General features: G+C 44.1%; 5 protein-coding genes and 1 long non-coding RNA gene across 6 annotated transcripts; 4 read left to right on the forward strand and 2 right to left on the reverse strand.

Moving 5' to 3' along the window:
• The first annotated feature begins 62 nt into the window (after positions 1 to 62).
• On the forward strand, positions 63 to 5078 carry LOC6528667 (PAN2-PAN3 deadenylation complex catalytic subunit PAN2). Its single transcript, XM_002089673.3, has 16 exons — positions 63 to 237; positions 339 to 529; positions 591 to 760; positions 817 to 1963; positions 2020 to 2134; positions 2196 to 2317; positions 2371 to 2470; positions 2540 to 2599; positions 2657 to 2952; positions 3017 to 3213; positions 3278 to 3640; positions 3700 to 3898; positions 3960 to 4171; positions 4236 to 4457; positions 4516 to 4625; positions 4688 to 5078. Exons 1-16 carry the CDS (start codon positions 183 to 185, stop codon positions 4852 to 4854), a joined length of 3726 nt encoding a protein of 1241 aa, XP_002089709.1. The 5' UTR covers positions 63 to 182; the 3' UTR covers positions 4855 to 5078.
• Positions 5079 to 5223: 145 nt separating this feature from the next.
• On the forward strand, positions 5224 to 6383 carry LOC6528668 (immune-induced peptides). Its single transcript, XM_039371816.1, has 5 exons — positions 5224 to 5390; positions 5456 to 5785; positions 5845 to 6074; positions 6153 to 6293; positions 6354 to 6383. The coding sequence occupies exons 1-5, from the start codon at positions 5339 to 5341 to the stop codon at positions 6381 to 6383; spliced, it is 783 nt and encodes a 260-aa protein (XP_039227750.1). The 5' UTR covers positions 5224 to 5338.
• Positions 6384 to 6527: 144 nt separating this feature from the next.
• Positions 6528 to 11900, reverse strand: LOC6528669 (Fanconi anemia group I protein). The gene is made up of 13 exons (XM_002089675.4): positions 11733 to 11900; positions 11215 to 11669; positions 10920 to 11155; positions 10752 to 10861; positions 10250 to 10700; positions 10104 to 10192; positions 9933 to 10045; positions 9605 to 9870; positions 9187 to 9530; positions 8788 to 9128; positions 8399 to 8730; positions 7566 to 8337; positions 6528 to 7496 (listed from the first exon to the last, which is right to left on the reverse strand). The coding sequence occupies exons 1-13, from the start codon at positions 11829 to 11831 to the stop codon at positions 6623 to 6625; spliced, it is 4482 nt and encodes a 1493-aa protein (XP_002089711.2). The 5' UTR covers positions 11832 to 11900; the 3' UTR covers positions 6528 to 6622.
• Positions 11901 to 11987: 87 nt separating this feature from the next.
• Positions 11988 to 12779, forward strand: LOC6528670 (kunitz-type serine protease inhibitor nigrescinin-2). Its single transcript, XM_002089676.4, has one exon. The coding sequence runs from the start codon at positions 12131 to 12133 to the stop codon at positions 12479 to 12481; it is 351 nt and encodes a 116-aa protein (XP_002089712.1). The 5' UTR covers positions 11988 to 12130; the 3' UTR covers positions 12482 to 12779.
• A 1770-nt stretch (positions 12780 to 14549) lies between these two features.
• Positions 14550 to 15293, forward strand: LOC120320823. Its single transcript, XR_005560395.2, has 2 exons — positions 14550 to 14809; positions 14912 to 15293. It is a non-coding gene; the product is annotated as an uncharacterized LOC120320823 (long non-coding RNA).
• Positions 15294 to 16004: 711 nt separating this feature from the next.
• Positions 16005 to 18816, reverse strand: LOC6528671 (dymeclin). The gene is made up of 5 exons (XM_002089677.4): positions 18576 to 18816; positions 17318 to 18503; positions 16762 to 17259; positions 16580 to 16702; positions 16005 to 16514 (listed from the first exon to the last, which is right to left on the reverse strand). Exons 1-5 carry the CDS (start codon positions 18716 to 18718, stop codon positions 16365 to 16367), a joined length of 2100 nt encoding a protein of 699 aa, XP_002089713.1. The 5' UTR covers positions 18719 to 18816; the 3' UTR covers positions 16005 to 16364.
• Between the last annotated feature and the right edge of the window lie 621 nt (positions 18817 to 19437).

Genomic DNA, 19437 nt, shown 5'->3' on the forward strand with positions numbered 1-19437 from the left:
CACGAACAGTCGCGTCGCGCCGCGTTGGACAGGTTGCTCGTCGTTGGAGAAGGGAGAGTATTTTCACAGCAACTGTGCTAGGGTCACTCTAATCGGTGCATCGCAAAAACGGCTGGCAGATTTGAGCGAAATTTGTTGAAAAATAAACAATAAACCCTCGTGAGGGCATCACCGTGCGGCAGATGGATTACGTGTATTGCGGCACCGACCCAATCGGCGCCTCCGAAGACATACTAAGTGGGTCAAGGGGTCGCTTTTAGGGCAACGCTCACCCACACGCACACACATGCAAGCCAGCTAAAGCTTTCTCCTTTGTTTTCTGTTTACTTTTTGAAAAGGTGTTTATGACGCGGGATCTGCGCCGGGAAACGGACATTTCTCGCCCAGCTTCAATGGATTTAACATCGGCACCACTGATCCGGAATATGTGGAGCTTGTCCCCGTGCTCGCCGACGGCGGAGAGCACTTCGGAGTTTCCAGCGTGGCGTTCGACGACTACGAAGAGCTGCTGTGGATGGGCAACCAGGGCGTAAGTTCCTCGACCCGCCGCCAGCCAGGCCTTCTAATCCTAACGTGAATCCTTCTCGCAGGGCCATGTCACTTCGTACTACACCAGCTCCATGCAGAAGTATACATCCTTTCAGGTCCATGCCAGCGACATTGTGCGCGAGATCACCACCTTGGACTCCGGAGTGCTGGTGCTCACACAGACCTCTCTGCGCCATCAGATCCGTAGGGGTCTGCCCAAATTCACCTTCAAGTAAGACACTCGCTGGCACAAAGATTCCCCGAAAGTGAAGTTGCAATTTGTTTCAGATCGAACAATATGAAGGAAATGGTGAGCATGCTGCAGTTATCACCTCACCGTCTGGTCATGGGTGGACTGCAGGACGAACTCATCGACTTTGACCTGCGCACACTTAATGAAACGCGCATAGAACACGTGGGTGCCGGCGGCTGCACAGTTCTTCGCAAGAATTCACGTTATCTGTTTGCCGGCGACCAGCTGGGAACGGTGACGTTGCGCGACCTGAACAGCCTGAGTGTTCAGCACACAATCAAGACGCACACTAATATCCTTTCCGACTTTAATGTCCAGGGGAATCTGTTAATCTCTTGCGGCTACAGCGGAAGGCAAAATAATTTGACCATCGACCGCTTCCTTATGGTCTACGATCTGCGTATGCTGCGCCTAATCGCGCCCATTCAAGTGATGATTGATCCCCAGATGCTAAAGTTCCTCCCATCGCTTACATCTCGACTGGCCGTCGTGTCCAGTTACGGCCAGGTTCAGTTGGTGGACACTGTGGAGCTCAGCGAGCCGCGAGTATCCATGTACCAGATCAACACCAACGGCAGCCAGTGCCTTAGCTTTGACATCAGCTCCTCTTCACAGGCCATGTCATTTGGCGACCAGTCGGGACACATCAACATGATTGCGGCTGTACAAACGCCTCAGCCCCAGTTCAATCTATTTTCCCGAAGCACTGAGTTTGCGGACGTAGTGCCACAGCTGCCGATGGTCTCCATTACCGACACCAACTTTCCACTGTCGTCGGTAATGCTGCCCCACTTGACGACGGGTACACAATGGTTCTCAGACTGGCCGGAAGAACTGCTACGCTACCGCTACCACAGGCCCAAGACCATTGATCCCGAAGTACTGAGCAACATGAAAATGCAAGGACCCATTGGATACTCGCCAAACCCGCGTACCGCCCGTCGAAATCAAATTCCGTACGTGATTGAACAGGGCGGCGTGTGCAGCTCAAATGGTAATGGAGCTGCAGCGGCGACCAAAGCGGAGAACGGTGTGAAAATCATTCCGAGACGGTATCGCAAAGTCGAGCTTAAGTACACGAAGTTGGGTACCCAGGACTTTGACTTTGACCAGCATAATCAGACATGTTTTGCGGGCCTGGAGGCAACGTTACCAAATTCGTACTGCAATGCCATGCTACAGGTTCGAAAATTTTGTGAGATTTTAACACATATTCTAACAATTTCTTCTTCGTCTAGGTACTTTATTTTACCGATGCGCTTCGTGTGAAGCTGCTTGAGCATTCCTGCATTAAGGAGTTTTGTCTGTCTTGCGAACTGGGATTCCTATTCAACATGCTGGATAAGAGTACTGGTAAGTTTCCTTGTACCATGTGGCTATATTTAAGTAAAGTATTAATGTATGCGCCTTTTAGCTTCTTCACCTTGCCAAGCAAGCAATTTTTTGAGATCTTTCCGCACTGTGCCAGAAGCCTCGGCACTGGGATTGATTCTCACTGATCGCTCATCGAATGTCAATCTAATATCTCTCATACAGGCAAGTAAATTCATGGTTTTTTGAAAAGATGTTTAATTTATGCACACTCTCAGAACTGGAACCGATTCATTTTGCATCAAATGCATTACGAAATTTTCGATTCCAGCAAGAACACATCCACCTCCAGCGGATCTGTGCAAATATCAACGAACGGTAACAACAACACAATTTCCTGTTACAATTTAGTTAGGGTATCTTAAGTAAATATATTTTATTTTGCAGCGGAAAACGTGGGCTCGACGGAAATAAGTGGCTCGTCGGACCTTTATGATTCCATTAGTGGTGAGAAGTTGAATAAATCTTTAATTATGCTGTAATCATATGCCCATATATGAACAGATGATACCACTAAGGAGGACGATCGAGAACGCAGTAAGATCAACGCAGAAACTGAAATCAGTAAGATCTTTGGGACCAAGCAAATTTGTATAAACCGCTGCATCAAATGCCAAGAAGAGAAAATAAAAGAAAACATTCTACTTGCCTGCAATATGTCGTACCCCACTCATATCAAAGATAGTGATCAGTATTTCAACTTTAGCACCATTTTAAAGCGTTCCCTCAGCTTGGAGAAGAGTATTCAGGCCTTCTGTGAGAGATGTAAGAAGTTTTCGCCAACCAATCAGAGCGTAAAGGTCGGGAACAAACTTTATATTGAACCAGTCAAGATATTACATTCTTACTTTATCTAAATTGCAGGTTACATCTCTTCCGCAAATTCTGTCCATTAACTGTGGTCTAAACAACGAAAAAGACATTACCTTCCTAAAGCGCCAGCTTAATCGCTGCAACGAAAAGACGACTGCTGAGGCGCCGGCTTCCCTAAGCACAAGTAAGCCGTGCCGATATGGAGCCAACTGTTCGCGAAGTGACTGCCATTTCATGCATCCGGATCGGTGAGTTACGTTAAATCGGAACTGAATCAGTCGTTTTATGCATATTATTGTACAAACTGGGTAGGAAATCTCCATCGCACACAAGCCAACCAAATGCCGTCAATAGTTCTCCTAATGGGCGCCAAAAGTCTTGGGTTCCACTAACATTTACTATGGGCATCAATGAGCAAGGTGAGATGCAGGTGCAAACTCAATCAGATGCAAGCACTGGCAAATCGGAAAAGGAAGAGGAAGAGGAAAAGCCACCAGTAAAGGGTGCGGAGAACAATCGTACGTACGCACTACATGCTGTGGTGTGCCAAGTCGATGATGGCACTCAAAAGAACTTGGTATCGTTGATAAACGTGCAGCGGCCATATCATACCATGAAACTGGCGGAGTCGTCAGAGGACCCTCAAAATCAATGGTATATTTTTAACGATTTCAGGTAACTTTGATATTTGTTGTTAATAGTCTTCGAATAATATTGCTCATTTCGGTCAACAGCATTTCGCCTGTTTCGCCACAAGAGTCGGTATGGTTTACATTGGATTGGAAAGTTCCTTGCATACTCTTTTACAGACACGTAGAGGAAGACTCTGAATCTGTTAGTACTACTAGCTCGACCATCACGGAAAGTGACGAAACCATTCCATCAGAGAGCAGCAGTGGCTCGCCAACAAATCTATCTAACCCATTTCTAGAGGTTTAAAGACAATCTTTAACTATTGTCTAGAAAATGCTAATTTATATCTTATCCTGTCCAGGAAATTGTCAGTCCTATAATGGGCAACGTATGTACAGACGCCACACTAAAGCCGTTGCAGCCAGATGAAATGCCGCAGTCGGGTGACCTGGTTGCAATGGATGCCGAATTCGTTACCTTAAATCCAGAGGAAAATGAGATCCGCCCAGATGGAAAAACGGCGACTATTAAGCCATGCCACATGAGTGTGGCCAGGATTTCATGTATACGAGGGTAATTCTTTTTATCGAAACAACAAAATAATCCTTTTTATAAGCACGGGATAAATGCTTTACAGACAAGGTGCGGCTGAAGGAATTCCATTCATGGATGATTATATATCCACCCAGGAGAAGGTAGTGGATTACCTAACTCAGTTCTCGGGAATCAAACCTGGGGACTTGGACGCCAACTTCAGCAAAAAACGACTGACTGCCTTGAAGTACTCATATCAGAAATTGAGATATCTTGTTGATGTGGGAGTAATATTTGTCGGACATGGTCTGAAGAACGACTTTAGGTATGGTGCACTGCGTTATAGGGAACATATAGACCACTAAATTTTTTTGTGATTTTAGGGTCATAAACATCTATGTACCGTCAGAGCAGATAATAGACACGGTGCACCTGTTCCACATGCCACATCATCGCATGGTTTCGCTGAGGTTTCTAGCTTGGCATTTCTTGGGTTTGTATTTGACTTATCTTTGATATGGAATTTTATCTAATATGGTTTTCTAAATGCCAAAGGTACTAAGATCCAGTCCGAGACACACGACTCCGTCGAAGATGCACGGACCACTCTGCAGCTCTACAAGCACTATTTGAAGCTGCAGGAAGAAAAGAAGTTTGCCAACGCCCTCAAGAATCTTTACGAGCGCGGAAAGCAGCTCCAGTGGAAGGTTCCAGAGGACTGATTCGTAGTTGAGCCCGTTGCCAATTCGACATAACTCATAATTAATGTGATCGTCAGTACAAACGCTACACCGATCTAAAATTCTGGCTTTTCCCAATTTTATTATGTTTCAATGCGTTGCTATGTGCTATGAAGCCACTGGTTTTTCATGTTGTATTTGTCTATCTTTATAAAAAAAAATCGAAACAAAACATACAAGTGGTATATGCTATCAGTGATCCCTAATTGCTTGTTGTTCTTTTGGCTCCGAGTGTTTACAACAAATCTAAGTTGATTAGGCAAACGAGCAAATGCGTTCAGTTATCGGTGCGTTCGGTGGAGGTCAATCGGATCATTTTGTCCAATATTCCCATTCGTGAATTTCCCGCTGCTTAGGAATTTTTAAGATGAATTTCTGAATTTGGACTTCTGCGCAGCTACTTATAAATACCACGAGAAATTCAAGCCAGTTAGTTAAAGCTCAGAATTCACTCAGAGAACACATAATGCATTTTTTTGGACTACTCGTGACGTTCGTTTGCTGTGTTTTGTGCGTTGGTGAGCAACACCTTCACCATGGTCCCGTACAACAGCGACTAATCGGCATTTCATTACTCCCTCAGCAGCCGATCCCCAACAGATATACGGCGGGAATAATGGGCCTCTTGCTGTGGGAACACCTGGCAACCTAATATACATTCCTGGGCAAAACGATGATGTCTACAAGGTTCCAGGAGTAGGTGGTCAGTTCCAGCAGATATACGGCGGGAATAATGGGCCTCTTGCTTTGGGAACACCTGGCAACCTAATATACATTCGTGGGCAAAACGATGGTGTCTACAAGGTTCCAGGAGTAGGTGGTCAGTTCCAGCACGCATCGTCGCCAGCGGAATACATCTACACGGATAAGCACGGGAACATCTATAGGAACATACAGCAGGCTGGCGGTCCAGGTGAATAAGGAATGTGGTTTAAGGCAATGCATAAATCTTATTATGGGTTCCATTTTAAGAAACACATGCTGTCAGCGGACCAGCTCAAGCTGTTGAACAGCCCACCCCCCCCACTGTCCGGGATTTCCCTTATGGGACTGCGGCAGATCATCAATTTTATGTGACGCAACATGGTCGCACTGAGAATGTGGGTTCCGGTCTAGGTCTTGTCCAAAGGAACACGTATAATTTCCAGTATCATGAGGAGCGATCTGGTCGACCGGTAGACTACGGCAACGGAGTTCAGGATGTTGGTGCCGGAAAATTTTCTGTCCAAAGGAGCAGGCGTAGTACCCAGATTCCTGAGAAGCAATGTGTTCGCGTACAGGGCAAAAACTTCGTCACTAATTGCAATCAAGCAGGTGTTTGGAATGATGATACGTCGGTGTGGAAGCGTACGGACGGACGAACTGTCTCGATTCTCAAAGGCGGGAAAATTATTGTTAATGGAAATGGGCGCACGCTGACAGTGAGTACCTTTTTGAATTTACATTACCAAATATACTTATAAAACTTTATTTATTTGCAGCTGCCAAGCTCAAATTCCGATGAAAATTAAATTCATTTTCAAATTAACAAGCTTAACAAAAACATTTTGATACATTACTTTTTAGGAATGGAAAATCAAGAAAATTGCATGTAAAGATACTGAAAAATAAGAGATTGCGGTATTACCAACAATAATTACCAACACAATATAAAATAGTTTATAATACCACAAACCACTGGCATAACCATGCCACTTTCTTATTTTATATACATATTGGTAATAACGGATCTTTTACTTTTTATAATAAATCATAACTTCTTTAAAGTACGTGGTATTCCCAGTCTACGACTAGGCTGTGGTTTTTTCTTCTCAGCGTGTACTTCGCGAATGCAAAGATCTTCTGTTGGATTCTGTGTTTTCTTTTCCGCTAGAGCTTTTGACTTTTTAGTAGTGCGACTGTCATGTGATGGCTGCTCCTCGGGGTTTTTAGTGGCTTTGGGTACACTCCCTTTTGTCTTTGGCTCTACTTTTCTGTTTCGATTTAATTTTGAAGTGATATCATTTTGCTCCTCCTCGACTTCCTCTTCATCTTCACATTGCACTTTGGCTTCCAGCTTTTCTGCAGCTTTGCGACCTCTTTTCCGTTTTGGTTGTGGGTCCTCTGCTTCACTACTAGATGCACGCCTCCTGCGCTGACCTTTCTTCTCTATGAGTATGTATTCATCTTCCTGCTCCTCCAACTCCTCTGGGTATGTGGTGGATTGATTATCATCGTCTTCCTCTACATTCTCATTCTCATCTTGATCCTGATCTTCACCATTACTGTCTTCTGTGGAAATGTTGCGACCATCTGAGATACTGCGTTCTATAGCTGCCCTTAAATCCGTCGATTTAATATCAAAGTCGCGCATCGTTCCCAAATGAAGGTAGTCTGTAAGCCTATTCTTGCTTTTGGTCTTTTTCGACAAGAGAATAATGTGCTTGTTGAAGTCCTCGATAACCATTATAACCTTGGGGATAAGACGGGTCTCTCTCAAAACTTTTGCGCGTTCTGCTTGAACCTTTCGCTTTTTTGTATGCAGCTGCGCTTCCTCATCAAGGGTATTAGCTTCTATGTACGTAATGAGCTCGTAAATATTCGCCGGAAGTTGTTTGCCAACTCCACGTAGCAGAAGTTCAAATCTGTTATAAAAAAAAAAAGATTACATTAGATATACACTAGATATGATTGACTAGACTATATAAGCTTACTTAGTGCCTCGAATGTTTTCAATGGATGTCTCTGATGTGTAGCTCGATATGTAGTGCTTGGTAAGGTTTTTCAAACAAGTGTAGTGCTGAATCAACAATTTCATAAGACCGTCCATTAAAGAACCAAGAGGAATGCAAACGTTTGTAAGCACAAGCAAAGTGCGAGATATGTGGATTATTTGTGTGCATATGGATCGATCCATAGAATCTAGGCTGCCCCGCCAATATATGTGGTCCATTTCGGGAACCACTTGGCAATTGAAGTTTAGATTGTTTGCTTTGTTCACAAAGTAATCTACATCGTTCAGCTGCTTTTGGACGGCAGCATAAAGATTCTGTAGGCAACTCTCGGCGGTCACAGTACTAATGGATTTCAGACTTAACGTCACAGAGTCTGATGGCTCTACTTCTTTTTGTACGCCCAGTACGAGACCCAATTGCATGGCAATACTGTCAAAAAACGGACCTATGTGGGTTTTTTGGCGCTGAACAAATAGCATTCTGTGCACCAGGCCCATTCCACTATTAAGAATCTCGTTTTTGCTGCAAAAATTTAGAAGCCAAGTGTAAGATTCGGTGGCAGCACGATCCTGATAGTCAATGTGAGCTAAAAGAATTTCAAGCCCCTCCAAAAGGTAAACAGGCAATTTGGAAACGAAATCATTTTTACAAATTGATTCATCAGTGCCGTATTCGGTCATAAAGTCATCTAAAACATCCTGAACTGTATAAATCACTTCTTTGTTTCTGCTCCCTTTTATAGATGCCATATCTGAAAGTTTTTCCATAGTTTATATTGTCATCATATACTTAACTTAACTTATGTAACTTACCAAATGACTTGACGAATTCATCAAACTTCTTTGAATACGTTACATGAACTGTTTGTAGGCATTCAGAAAAACACTGAGTGGCTAGGGCAGCGCTCTGCATATCAAAATTTTTCCACACCCCCGGCAGGCGTTGAATGCAGCGCTCGTAAATAACCTTTGTAATGTCAGTCAATTGCTTAAAAGTGCGCTTGCTATAGGCCAACTGCTTATAATCGGGCTCTAGGCGTATAGACTCCACTCTGCTGGCCGTTACGGATAAAACATATCGGACAAGGGGCTCATTGGACCGCAGGAAAACCGTTTTTTCTGGAGCAGCAAAGGCAACGACGTCACTAAAAAGATGTATTACAGTTTATGAAGTGAAATGGTTTAACACCAAGGATACTAACTCAAGCAGTAGATGCAGCAGCTTATCTAATATGGCCAAATCCCAAATATTTTCAGGCTGTGTACACATGGTCTTTACTGGGACGCCGTTTACGGTCAAATTGCACGTTGATGTACTATTATTCTTGGCCGTTTGCTTCAACTGTTTTTGGGCTTTCTTTGATGCATCGGATAATGTTTTAAGACTCTCCAAAAGCTTACAATGCTGATTGAAAAGAGGCAAGATTTGAGAAATAGCGTCGTTTTGGGGCTTGGATCTAAGCAATAAGTGACTAATGATTCCTTCAATAATATTAAGTTGCTGCAACACAAGGGCGCATTTTAGATGTGTTGCTGGGGGCGTCTGAAATAAGTTGGTATAAGTTAATTTTATGAAATTTCAAAGTAATAATCTTGGTTACTATCTCTTCCAAGGGCAATCTGTTTGCCACCATACGGTCCACACAAAAACGCATGAGCCTATTCATCTCACGAGTGTCGTATCCCGATGGAGCTCGATCGAAAACTGCCAAGCAGTTAGCTACAAACTGAATCAATTTGCCCAGGTTGTCTTTAAGCTGAATCTCCATCAATTGATCATCGCTAGAGCTAACCAATTGCTCGCAGCGAATGCGAAATACTGTGTCTAGATCATCATCAGCATCTTCTGCAGAGGGGGTGTCAAAGAAACTGCGAAAGTGCCAGTCAATGACTTGTAGGACATGGGGCACTAGTTTAGCATTGAGTTCCACCGCTCTCTGAAGATCTGTGTTAAAAACATTTTTAATTTTTAAAAGTTGGCCTGGTTAATAAAAAATTATACTATTTTTTTCAACTTACTCTCATAGAGAGAGCATCGTATATCAAATTGTTGCTGCAAGCAGTTTCGCAACATTCCAATAATTTCCAGCGTAAGCATGTCGAAGTTCCTTTGAGGGTTACTACGACTGCCCAGTGTGTTTTGGGTCATTATGGAATAGCCAGAGATGCTGTGTTGGGTGCAGAAGCTGGTGGCACTTGAGGTCTGACGCACAGAATTGCTGTTGTTTAGTTGTTTAAGGATCATACAGAACCCATAAATCGACATTCGCCGTTTTTGAATACCGCTAATATATATAGGACAAAATAGAAGGTAAATATAGTGTTACTAATAGGTAATAAGACCCACCTCGAGCTCATTGCTTTGCAAAGTACATCAATTAGCGCATCACGAATGCGATTGGATATCTTTAGTAATGGTAGAATAAAGTTCATCATGCGCATAGACTGCTCACCAGACAGCTAAAATATTTACAACGCGTTTAGCTTGAAGTATAATTATCTCACTTGTTTGACTTGCCCATTGCATATGCTCCAAAACGGATTGAATTGGTTTTAAGCACTCGGAGACTGTATACGTATCAGCCACACTTAAAAGTGTGAGACACTCTGCAAAAACGTGTTTTATTTATAAAGTATTATTATTATATAAATATTAATACAAACCCGAGAACTGATTCTGATCCTGATATACTATCATCCACTCAGAAATAAGTTTAATAATGCCTTGACCAAAAATGAATCGTTTTCGTATGAACTTTGTGAGAAAAGTGATGGCCAAAGCGTGCATCTTCGGCGAATGCGATTTTAGCAAGTAAAATACCAAATGAACCAGCCCAGGTGTAATTACATCCTTTCCGTCTTTGTTCTGATCAATGAGCACCGTAAAAACCTGCTGCAAATCAACTTGTTTACGTTGCAATGTATCCCGATACCACACGGAGTCCTCGGCAAACGTACGCTCTTCCTCATTGTTTTTGATCACATTGCGCAGAAAAGGTAGCAAAATGGAATGAGATATTCTGGCAGACTCTGGGTCACGATTAATGCTAGTCATCGAAATGATGGCGCTAAGCATAAACGGAGTAAGGATCACGTCGGGCATATGCAGGAAGTTCTGGAATGAAGTTTAGTTACTGAGCGATCGATTTATTTGAGGACTGCATACTCTTAGCATTATTGCCAAATGCTTTTCAGTAAGTTTGTACATGGTACAGTAGTTCAAATGATGCAGGATAGTCTCTTCAGCCTCCCTTAGTTCCTTATCCGAGAACAAGTCTAAAGATCAGATGCTCTCAGTATTTAGGCCTATAGTTAATAGTCTATTTATGCTTACCAATGCTATCTAGGTTCGTTGAGTTGCTACACATATCTGAGAAGAGCCGTTTGTAATAATTGCGATGGAAATACTTTTCTAGGGCCAGCAACGGAATAATCAACTGGGAAGCAGTGCTGCACATCGAAAACAACTGGAAGCACAGTGCTGGGAGTTCCATGGGCGATAGCTCCTGCAGGGCGCCTGAGAATTTGTTGAGCACCGTCAAAACTTCTCCACTGCTAAGATTCATGGTCCTAAATAGAACGCACGAGTTGTGTGTTAAAGTTGTGGTTAGTTTAAGATTGTCACCCACTTGAACATGTCGGCAATTGGCGTAAGGATTGAGGCTGGCCATTTCATGGTGGATATGCTCCTTACAGTGGTGTCCCTTAACTCCGTACCATCTATGGATATGCCGTTCAGAAGAAACCGCGGTCTGGCCAAAAGAAGAGACAGCGCGTCCGGCAGCAAATCCTTCCAGCCGACACATTTGGCATCTCCCTGGCGTATCCCATCCATGCAGTGCTCCACGATCCAGGCCAGCTGCTCGGACGGAAAGGTCGCCAGGTCCTGCGACAGGCGCGTGATCAGATCGAAAGTCTGTTTGTAGCTCAGTTCCATGCTGTTCAGTCCTTCCATAAAGCTGCGGACGCACTCGAATCGCTTCGCCAGGGCATCCTTGCTATTCGGATTGAAACCAAGAAGAAGGTAGTTCCAATATGTTATCCCCTCGCTGCGTGTCATCGTACATTTAAGGGTTTCTTTTAACTATTAAGCAGTATGTATCAATTAGGATTTATAGTTACATTGCCTTCCGCCTCTGGGCTTTACCTTTTCTATTGGAGTGTTTTGAATGAGCAGTTCCAGTTCATCCAGGCGCCCCTTTTCGCCCAGACTCCGCATCCAGGTTAGAAGTGATTCGCGTGCCATACCCAACTCAACTTTAGTAATAATTTACGATTTAAACAAAGTCGCGCCAGATTTCACTAACTACCAAAATAGGAATGATAAACACTTGATATACACTACCGATTACTCCACGCATTGATATCGATACATTGCAACTGGCGTGACTTTTAAAGTAACCATAAAAACTGATAACAGCAAAGCCGCTTTCCATAAAACTTTTCGTATAAATCCCAAAGCTGGACTGCAGCGCCAACAGTCGCGTAAAGACAATTGCAAAGTGATCAAGTGAAGAAAACGAGAAGCTAAATCAAGTACACAAAATGCGCGGACAACTGAAAGAGTGCGTCGGACTGGCAGTCGGAGCAGTGGTGCTCCTCCTTCTGGCGGGTATCAGCGAGGGCGAGGCGTGGCCCATGGACCTATACGACGACGTGAGCGACTTCTTCGACGCCATCTCGCTGGACGATGTGGCCAACACCGGACGCAACACTCATCCGGAGCAGTTCTGTCTTATGCCTGCGCGCAAGGGCGTCTGCCGCGCCCTGATCCCGCGATGGCGCTACGACCCGGAGCAGAAGAAGTGCGTGGAGTTCAAGTTCGGCGGCTGCGACGGCAACGAGAACAACTTCGCCAGCTACAAGGACTGCATGTCCACCTGCGAGGGCATGTAAGGATCCTGTTCCGGATAGCGATCGGACCTCCACGGCCGATGTGTTGCCAAAGGCGGATGCTTTTCTTCGAGCTCTGCAATTCAGCGAACCAAAGGCAGCATTCTCCACTCCTAAACTCACGCACATCATCCATGCGATTATGCATTAACCGTTTCGTCTACCTAATATTTATGTAGCTTCTGTCATTGATCCATTTACTTTGTACTTTTGTGGTTGTCCAGCACTCGCCACCCATCTAGAGCTTAAGTTATTGTGATAAAATACTTCTATGCAATAAAGAATTTTGTATAACGACCAAGGTGATGTGGTTTTCACTAATGGGATGTCTACGATAATTTAAAGTACACTGATACATGCTAAAATTAAAAAGTTTCTTACAAATTATTTATTTAATGTTACATCTACTGGTTACTAGTCAATTTTTATTAATAACTAAGTATTACATGTTTATGAAGATTGTGCTGCATGGGCTTTTGGTTGTAACCTATCTATCATTAAACTATGTGGTGTATTTTAGAATGTGACTTTAATTCATATTACATATTTAATAAATAAAACTTTATTCTCGATGAAATTATCCTCGATAAAAACAAAGAACGCCTGCTAGTCCGTATTTCTAGACATTTCTAGCAACTACAATTGTTTGTTGACTTCCAATCAAATCGAGCCAGCAAAATCACTTTCAACGATAGACAACTGGTTTTTTGAATATTTATAAACATTTTTTTGTTATAAACATATTTCTGAACTGTTGATTGGGTTGCCCGAGCCAAAAGTCGCGAAAATAATTAATAACGGCCTCAAAAGTGCGAGCGCAATTGCCGGAGGCGAATATCAGCCTAACTTTCATAGATTTCACTTGGAAATGGTCCAAAGCACAGTTCGAGCTCTCAATGCAAAACTGGCCCATTCATGCGGTCGGCGATCAATCGATCGGCAGATATAGCCAGACATAACCATAGCAAACAAGATCAGCGCTGCAAAGGTCAGGCACGGCCGGATGAGTGGACCACGTAGTTGGGTCTAGGCAAACCACTGCGTCAGCGTCAGAAATACGCACGGATGAGGCGCGGCGGAGTCACTCGGAATTCGTCAGATCTGGTGGGCAAACAACCGGTGAGAAACCGATTCCAATACCGAATCCGAGCCAAAGTCAAAGCAGGTAAACATAAACAACCGAAAGGTGCGAATTTATGCTAAGCCGATTGACAACAGGCCAGTCGGACAAAGCCATCAGAGAAAGACCACCAGATCTAATTCAGCCAACTCGACTTGGCTCGCACTGAGACTCGACCTGGGATCTGCGATCTGCGATCTGGGACTGGGCAAATTTCCAAGATTATTGTGCGGGCCTGCACCCGTTGGTACAAATTGCACATGGGCTCGTTGGCGAAAAGCTAAATCGGTGGATCAACGACCTGGATCTGCTTGCCAAAACAAAATGCGAAATGCGGGCCCAGCCGTGTCGTTGCCACATCATTCCTACCGGCGAAAAATGGACCGGCTGCTGCCGCAGCTCCATTAGAGTGGTCGCTCCCCTCCTGCAGAGTGTCTGTGGACAGTGGTCAGTCGAGTGGTGGTTACCATAGCGGACCATTTGCCATTCCCAAGATGTTTTTCGAGCTGGGAACAACAATCTGAATCCAAGACAATAATACTGCATTTCGAATATACGAAATGCTATATTATACTCCATTAAAGAGTTTATATGCATAATTTGGTTGAAATATATTAGGAACTGAAAATGTATCCTATCCTATATGATATACCTATATATTATATGTAGGTGTCTTTTAGTCCTCATTCTTATCCGGCTCAAAGAATATTTACACATATGCGTTTTTAAAATCTATATAAACCTATTTTAATAAAGTTGCTTTTTAAATCTGCGGCCATTTTGAAGAGTGTTTCCAGTTAGGAGTGTGCATTAGTGGCCCACTTCCGACCTTTAATAAATGTTTCGCACCAATCCCAATCATTGTTATTACTTATTAAGTTGGTTAAACTAATTTAAACTGAAATTTGCTCAACAAACCGCAATTGGCAAGGGAAGTGAGGGGATAGAGCGCCAATCAAGTGCGCGCATGCGCAACGCTTTTCGAGTTTTCTTTGCCACTTTTCGATATTCGGTTTTCGCAATTGCAGGCGGGTTGCGAACCTGGCTAAGCTTCTGGCAAATTCTAGTCATTGGGCAATTGGCAATTGGCAGCACAATACAAATGGCTAACAAAACGCAGTGCGAAGTCAATAAACCTTATTAGCCTGCATATCCAACAACAGTTGCACAAAGAGGCAGCCAGCATAGAGAACTTAGTGGCAAAATGGGAGGTAAAGAAATTTGAAAAATTTTCGCCGTTTGTTGTGGGCTAAAATGAATTAAAATGCAGCACGCCATGAAAAGCTAACAATAACAAATTTTCCGCCTTTCAGCGGCGATAAAACAAATGCAATTTTTATCGCAATGCCTAGCTGTGCGTATATGTATGCATTTAGTTATTTAACACACGTCCGCAGAGCTGAATAAAGTGCAGCAGCGATGAGAGCCGGGCGACCACAACAAAACCTTCAGCGGATTGAGCCTCCATACTCCAAGTCCCGCCCCTTTTACCGCCCAGCCGTCCGAGTCAACGAACCCCAATGTAAGCAGGCAGTAAAAGTCCGTTCATCGTTTTTCCCGCGGCATTTTAGGCGGTGAAGCTGGTGGTGGGAAAAAAATACATAGTAGTGGTAATAAACAATAAACAAGGCAGCTCATCATCGTTGTTGCTGCAGCTGATAGTGCAAATATCCACAATAAAGAGCAAACAATCAATCCCCTATGCGTAATGTTAAATGATAAACTAGAGACAAGGTGCTTAAGTTTTGTTTACGCGGCGTATACGTAATAAGGGAAATTTCATTGAAACGTCCGTTTGGTTTCTTTGGCGAAAATCATATAATCATATAATATATAGCCTTTTGGATATTTAAATTTAAATTTAAATACTGTCCTCTAGCCCAGTAAGCTTTGAAGAACTATGATTAATCGATTCTTATAATTTCACTCTCTCCAAGAAAGTGAACCGAAGCTTCGGTTCTGCAGTTTTCAGAATATTTGGAACAAGAAAAGTGAAAAGTCCATCCCAGTATACAAACTACTTTTATAATAAAGCGCTGCCAAGCTCTGTTTGCAAATTGCAAAGGGGATCTAATCACTCATTTGTTTTGGTAAAAGTCAATCAATATTGCCAAAAAATTATGGTACCTAATTAAAAGACAGGTTGACAGACAAAGAAGGAAACACTGGAGCCTGAACATTAGTTAATATATAATTTATAGACTTTTTCAATTGCTAAATACAATATATAATTATCATAGACTAAAATGTAAATATATTTTTGCATATATATTCCGATTGTTTAATATGTATTTATACTTTTTATTGGATTTGGTGCTTCCCATTGATTAGAACATCGATCTTTAGGCGTACGGAGCTTAACTTCCCTCTAAATACGATCTTTGTTGTCCGCTTAGCAAAATATGATCATGTTTCAAGGTTGCTATATTTTAACATGAACAATTTCCGACTGGATTGCTTGTTAACATACACATTAGTTTTAGCGTAGGTAGATCTAAATATTATCTTTAGTTCTCTCGTTTGCTTTGTCTCCTTTTATGGTCAACGTTCGAGATGCGTATGCCTCTTATTTAGCGCAACATTTTGCTTGCTTTGTTTTTGATATTACATTTCGACATTTTGGCTTGGATCAAAAGGTAGGGCGTGGTATATGGCTTTAAGATCGGGTAATACCGCATAGAAGACAAACGGAGAAGCATTGAAACATGGTGAAAACCAAAGCGGAGCCGGGTGTGTGCATAAGAGGAAGGGATAGAGTAGTAAATATTAGCAGGCAATGTCCGTGGTGACGCTCTTGATACTCTCCGAGCTGAAGTGCACGCAGCCGTACTTGCAGACCAACGTCCAAACATATGGAATGAAGAACTCCTCGGGAGCGTCCTCCTCGACGTACTTAAACTTAAGATCCGGGAACTTCTGCAGAGACACAAACAGAATAGGTAAGCCTTACATTTAAACACTTCTTCGAGTGGATTACTTACTCTAAGTCGATCGCTGGACCACTGACTGGCACCTTTAGATATAACCTCAAGCACTTCGTTGACCCCAAGCTCGCCTCGTTGCTCTTGCACACGCTGCAGACGCGAAGAAAAGAAACCGACAACCTAAAAACGAAGGAAGCATGAGGATCATTTAATAATCTGATTATAACTAGTGAGCTTACCATATCTATGTTTTGGATGACATCCTGAAAGGCGTGGTGACTGCGAAAGCCCTCAAAGACGCTGCGCTTATACAAAAGAGTGTACACCAAGTTGGGACAGTAAACCAACTGGTTCGTAAGGCAGGAGTTAAGGATTTCCAACACCATGCGCAACACCTCCTCCAGCACGCTTAGATCTTGAAGCATGTCTTCCGGGGTCGTCGAGACGTTTACAAACACTGCGCTGTCGGCCGGCTCCTTGAGCTGCGCATCCAGGCGCGTATGCTTTCGAGCGAGCGTTTCGAACAGCGAGACCAGTCGCTGTGCAACGTAGGGGTGCAAAGCGCGGAAGTGGCCGGACATGTTAGCCAGCGCCGCCAGGCAGTTGGTGTGCAAGTATTTGTCGCGCATTTTCAGCATGTTGTACTGTATTGTGCGGATGACGATCAGGATGAGGATGCCGCCCAGCGATATCTCCGATATGGTGCGTTCCGTATACCATGTGATGTTTTTTAGCATCTAATGGGATGACAAAATTATTAATAATGCATCTATTAAGCGCGCACTTTTGACCTACTATGGTGTGCACATTCTTGTTGAAGCCCTCGTCCTCACTCAGTATCAGCAGAACGATCAAAGACATATAGATGTGGTGTGAGTTGCTATCAGGGGCGTTGTACAGTGTCTGAAGGATGGGAATCACCAACTGTTCCAAGTCCTGTTGCTGCATGACGAACCGATAGAAGCGCTCGTTGCGATGGAGGAGCAGATAGAGCAGCAGCGTGGCCTGATCGATGGTAACGATAAGACATAAAGTCTCATATACCGCAGAGAAGTCGATTTGGAAGGACACAGCTCCCTGTTTTGGCGAATCCTTTGAGTCAGCGCAACTAAATAGGCTGGTCCGATAAGCGTTATCCTGCGCCGTACAGTGGTTAGTTAGTATCAGGATCAGCAGCAGACTCTGGTTGGCTAGTGGGTAGTGGGTACGAAATCGCTGCGAGAGCTCTCCACCACCGGCTGCTTGGCCTGATTTTAGTACGTCTGGCTGCTTACGGAACGTGAAGATGGAAAGCAGGGACTCGGCGATGCCAAAGACGAAGGATCCGGCAGAGCTGGACCCAAACATGGTGTGCGGCACCTCCACCATTCGCGCCACAAAGTGCAGCAGTGCCGACATCAGCACGTTGGCGTGCTGACACTTAAAGACCGTTCGGAACACGATCGACTTGTCCGTGGGCTGCTGTGCAAACAGGTGCACTGACAGCAGGGTAATCAGCGTGCTAACGGCCTCTAGGTGCAGGTGGTAGGTGAACTCCTTGACGGGAATCACTACGATTAAGTTTACCAGGGCATCGATGAAGGTCTCAAACTTCGATCCGTCCACAATCACCGGAACCGCAGCCGCCGCCGACTGTTCGGTGGCCTCCATGGCAATTGTGGCGCTTTCCGGCGGCGTCTGTTGCTGTTCCTCCAAGGCCGCCTGCAGCAGCTCTGAGTTCGGCATAGCCTCAAAATGCTGCAGAAGCTGGAACTCAGAGCCCGTCTCGTTTATGTACTTGACCAGGCTGCGGATGATAAAGAGCGCGTTGAAGGTCTGCCAGACGTGCATGTTACTCTCCTGGTCCGACAGCGACAGGAGCTCGCTGGTCTTCTCCAGAAACACGGTAACCAGGGAGCCGAAGTTGCCCGTCTTTAGGTTGTTGCCGATGAATGACTGGCAAAGCGTCTCCAGCCGACTGTCCAGGTTAAGCTGGTCCTGACTGAAACACACACCAATCCCACCCCGAGATTAGCCCTGCTGACGTTGTCGCTCCACTCCTCCGCTGGCTTACCTGTTCTCCGGCAGCACAATGTTGTAGTTGAGCAGCCCGTTCCAGAAGGCCTCGTCATCGTGGGCGATGTGCTGGCGGCCCACGAAGCGCTGGAGCCACTGGTTGGACCCCAGGTCGGCCGTCCTGCTGACGTTGATGCCCATTCCGCAGTCCAAAAGAGTGCTGTTGGCCGGCCAATGGTTATATTGGTGGCACGTCACTTGATCATCTAGCGGGGGGTGAGGAGTTTACCCTGCCAGTGTGACCCTCGCGCGGCGCTGCGGAAATCTGTGCAGCTGTGGCGATGCCGCCTCGCAATAATTTTGCCGCAATATTCAAAGGCGGTATGCAAGAAGGAACTACGAATTTCATGCTGAAACTAAGTCTCGATCCTTTGGATATTGACATACATATATTTCTTAAGAGTGATATTTATGATCTTAGAACCCGTCTAAGCCTAGAATCAAACGTAATTCTTGAAGCAAATTGCCCATCTGCATTATTTATGAAGTTATTTTGATATCATTTTAAGGTGCACCATGTTGAATGCCTTCTTTTATTTCCATTATTTGTCTTATTTATCTCATGACCAGCCTATCTCATGACGAGCATATTAAAAGAAACTTAATTTGCATACTTTGCGTTTAAATTGAAGTCTGAAAAATTGGGACCACAGCTTTTAAACTTACGGATGTTGGAAATCCTATTTTAACCTAGACTGACTTCCCAAGAGTATCGAGTATCACGTCATTGACAGCCGAAAACTGTCGTTTTGCTGTTAAAAATTTCAAAAATTGTGGAGGAATATCGTTTTGTTAATCGAAACCAAGCTGGGCTACTGACCACGAAACTGAAAGTGTCCATACGATCAGGATGTCTAATA

Source organism: Drosophila yakuba, chromosome 2L (genome assembly GCF_016746365.2).
Source record: "Drosophila yakuba strain Tai18E2 chromosome 2L, Prin_Dyak_Tai18E2_2.1, whole genome shotgun sequence".
Lineage (NCBI taxonomy): Eukaryota > Metazoa > Arthropoda > Insecta > Diptera > Drosophilidae > Drosophila > Drosophila yakuba.